We start from the raw sequence: 3,881 nt of genomic DNA, 5'->3' as shown, positions 1-3,881 counted from the left end.
ATTACAAATGAATTGATGATCTATTTCATATCTACCAATTTGGACCAAAATCACGCCAGATCCCAAGATTTTGCTAAAGTTTTGTGCAAAAGTTTCTTTCCAATAGTTTACCATCGTAATCTTCAACGTTGGGATCTGGTCAAAGTGAATCCAGCTGGGAAAAAGCAGGGATAAAATTTGATAGGTACTTATATTGTGGCCGAAAACTCACAAATTTTTCAATTCAATTCAAATAAAAAATAATAATAATAATAAAAAAAACACTGAAAAATATTTCTATTGGCTGAATTTTATTCAAAACAAAAAGTACCTATCTCAATCGGCGGATCGGATACGGAGAAATCAAAATATAAGCATACAAGAATATACATTTATAACTACATATTAGACCACATTTAAGGTGCTGAATTCAGTTTCTTGATTTTTGTTCAGTTTTTCAAAGCTAAAAGATCAATTTTCCACGAAAAAAAAAAATTAAAAAGTTGAATAATAATTTAAATAGAAACTTGAAATTTTGTTTGCAGAATATTTTCAATCTTCAAAATCAATTGTTGACGTTTTCAAGTTATTGTTCTGGAGATAGATTTTTGGATTTTACAGGTTTAGATAAAATATTACACATATAAAAAGGGTCAAAATGAAATCTAGAACCTATCATTCTTTTTACGACAATTTTTTCAAAACAAAAAAATCTTTAAAATATCTGTTGGAGGCTCTAGATCAGCCTGAATAAACCATCATCAATCGAGAGAGTAAAATAGATTCGCGCAGTTTTCCATTAGAATAATATTGATTTCTTTTAATATTACGGAAAAACACGTAGCTTATAAATTCTCAAAAATTCGTCAAAAATCGAGAAATTGAATTCTGAATTTAAAATTTGGTCTAAAAATATTTCTGAACTCAGCGAGATTATAATTTTTGATTCAAATTAGTAATCGGAAGAATTAATGTTGGAATCCATACGTTCTCTTCTATAACTACTTTCTTCATTTTTGCATTCTTCAATTTTTTTTGTGCAGAGATGCTTTAAACGTTTAAGTCTATCTTCGTAATACTGTTTAACAACTGCGACGTGAGCATTATTACGAATCAGCTCATTATACAACGATTCAGGAACCTGTACCTGGATAAAAAAACAAAATCAACATTGAAACCTCGAATGGGTAAAATTTCCATCTAGTGTACATTTTTTTCACATTCTTACTTTTCTTTCGTTTTCATCACACTTCAATTTGGAATCCGAAACACAGCTCATGAAAACTTGTACACATTTTCGCTGTAGCGGATCAGCAACCACTTGTGATTCGTTTTTAACAACAAGATCGTTTGATTTTTCATCCAAAATTGGCGGCCCATGCCCATATGAAATCATCATGTAAGTTTCGACTATCTCCTCAACGAACGTTGTCTGAGTAAAACCAGCCTTTTGCAATTCCGAATTCAACCGTTTGACTACGGGGTAATCTCCAAAATGAGTAAAAATATAGCTCCATTTTTGGCGACGAATCTCATAATCTTGATGAGTTGGCGAATTAATCCTATTCAACTGATTCCAATCCGGTACGAAATAAAGTCCCCAGTGCGTTTCGAATTGATCTATGGTATTTTTTACTTCAAAAAGCTGTTTGTATCGAACAAATTCTTCCTAAGAAAAGAGGGTAAAGGTTAACGCAGGTAGAGTTTAAAAACATTTTCATGTTTAAACATAGCAAGTTTAGTTCGAATTTAACTAACCAATTCGGACTTTTTAATACATTTTGGGAAATTCGTGGTTTCGTTCGACCGGTTCGTTTCTTGTTCGGAGTCACTTTCTTTGGGCTTTTCGAGCAAATAAAAATGTCATTAAATTAATTTATTATAACATCGACAAATGAAGTAAGTAGTTGGGTCTACTTACATAACTTACGCGTCCATATCTAGGTCTGGCTCCTAAGGCGAAATTTATAGAAACCATAGACAAAATAATAACGAATGTAAAACGCATAATGACGAATTTGGAAAAGAACTTATTTCAAATAGGTATAAGTATTAGAACGTTAAATAATGAAGTACGAACGTTTAATGGTAAAAAATACACAAAAAACAAATCTTATCGGTTACGAAATCACTCGTTCTGCAGTTTCGTATTAAAACTCTCATTAAATCTGATCTGTTTCTCTTCCTATCATAATGATTTATGGCACTTTCGTAATAAGTTATCAATTAATAAAGCGGAAGTAAGTATATGATTGAAAAAGTCAAAATACATAAATGAGGATATAATTTCATTTCCAAGAAAAGTTTTAAATCATAGCTAGATAAGATTTTTGCTTAAAAACTTGAATGTGAAACGTCATTGAACGAAATTTTTTGAATCGGACAAAAGGGATTCGGAAGAGGACCCCAAAATATACCTCCAGCTAAAATTTCAGATGCTGAAACTCATCTCGATTTTTGGCGAATTTTACCGACTTTGCCGGAAACGGAAAAGTAAGGTATTGTATTTGTCATGATGGTTGAGGAATTGGGTGGGGGTGGGTTTTCTTGAGGTTTTGGAGTGTGCTGATCACGATAAGACATATGGCGCAAAACGAGATAAGTTTATATATATATTTATTTATTTATATATTTATATATAAGTTTATATATCAATTTATGTATAAATTTGTGTCACGCTGAACTCAAAAGCTCCGAACTTTAAGTGGAAACTGATGATGGCAAAATATTGCTTTGATACTGAACTAGAGAAATTTTTAATTTGGTCGAAATCGATTCAGCCGTTTACGAGATATGAACGTTTAAGTGTGTTTCAACGTTATGGATAAGCAGAAATTTGTGTAAACCCTTATATCTCGCAAACGGCTCACCCCCAACAAACAGATGGGGTGGTTAGGGTGTGTAGGTTGCAGATTGGTACGCCGAAGGTCGGGTGTTCGAATCCCGCGCGAGTCAAGAGGAGAAAATTTTTTGTTGATTTTTTTGTTAATTTTTTTGTTAATTTTATCCGTCCAAAATTTTTTTGCCATAAAAAATCAAAATTTTTCAAAAATTTCTAGTGTAATTTTTGTTTTAACAAAAAACATTAAGTTTTTGGTAAATAGCCAGTAAATTTTGATAATTTTTTTTTTTTTGTTAATTAATAGTAATTTTTAGTAAATAAAATGATTAGTTATTTTTGGTGAATTACTCGTAATTAAAGTTGGTCGAAAATTTTGGTAAATTGCTTGGGTAATTTTTGGTAAATTGGTAAAAACCTTTGACAGTAAATTACTGGGGTAATTAAAATTCGGTAAAAAATTGGGAAATTAGTGAGGAAATGTCTCGTAAATTACTGAGGTGAATGTTGGTAAATTGCTGGGTTAATTTTTGGTAAAATGGAAAATTGGTAAATTAGTGGGTAATGTCTGGTAAATTACTGAGGTAAATGTTAGTAAATTGCTGGGGTAATTTTTGGTAAATTCGTAAATTTTGGTAAAGTCGTAAATTTTGGTAAATTAATAAATTTGGGTAAATTCGTAAATTTTGGTAAATTCGTAAATTTTGGTAAATCGGTAAATTTGGGTAAATCGGTAAATTTGGGTAAATCGGCAAATTTGGGTAAATAGGTAAATTTAGGTAAATTTTGGTAAATAGGTAAATTTTGGTAAATTGGTAAATTTTAGTAAATTGGTAAATTTTGGTAAATTGGTAAATTTTGGTAAAATGGTAAATTTTGGTAAAATGGTAAATTTTGGTAAATTGATAAATTTTGATAAATTCGTAAATTTTAGTGAATTGGTAAATTTTGGAAAATCGGTAAATTTTGGTAAATTGGTAAATTTTGGTAAATTGGTAAATTTTGGTAAATTGGTGAATTTTGGTAAATTGGTAAATGTTGGTAAATTGGTAAATGTTGGTAA

General features: G+C 30.4%; 1 protein-coding gene across 1 annotated transcript; it reads right to left on the bottom strand.

Moving 5' to 3' along the window:
- Positions 1 to 261: 261 nt before the first annotated feature.
- Positions 262 to 2,124, bottom strand: LOC135834792 (uncharacterized). The gene is made up of 4 exons (XM_065348757.1): positions 1,901 to 2,124; positions 1,738 to 1,821; positions 1,208 to 1,648; positions 262 to 1,126 (listed from the first exon to the last, which is right to left on the bottom strand). Exons 1-4 carry the CDS (start codon positions 1,985 to 1,987, stop codon positions 932 to 934), a joined length of 807 nt encoding a protein of 268 aa, XP_065204829.1. The 5' UTR covers positions 1,988 to 2,124; the 3' UTR covers positions 262 to 931.
- Between the last annotated feature and the right edge of the window lie 1,757 nt (positions 2,125 to 3,881).

Source organism: Planococcus citri, chromosome 2 (assembly GCF_950023065.1).
Source record: "Planococcus citri chromosome 2, ihPlaCitr1.1, whole genome shotgun sequence".
Classification (NCBI taxonomy): domain Eukaryota; kingdom Metazoa; phylum Arthropoda; class Insecta; order Hemiptera; family Pseudococcidae; genus Planococcus; species Planococcus citri.
The sequence above is the reverse complement of the archived record's forward strand: the minus strand, read 5'-3'. Positions and strand labels throughout refer to the sequence as shown.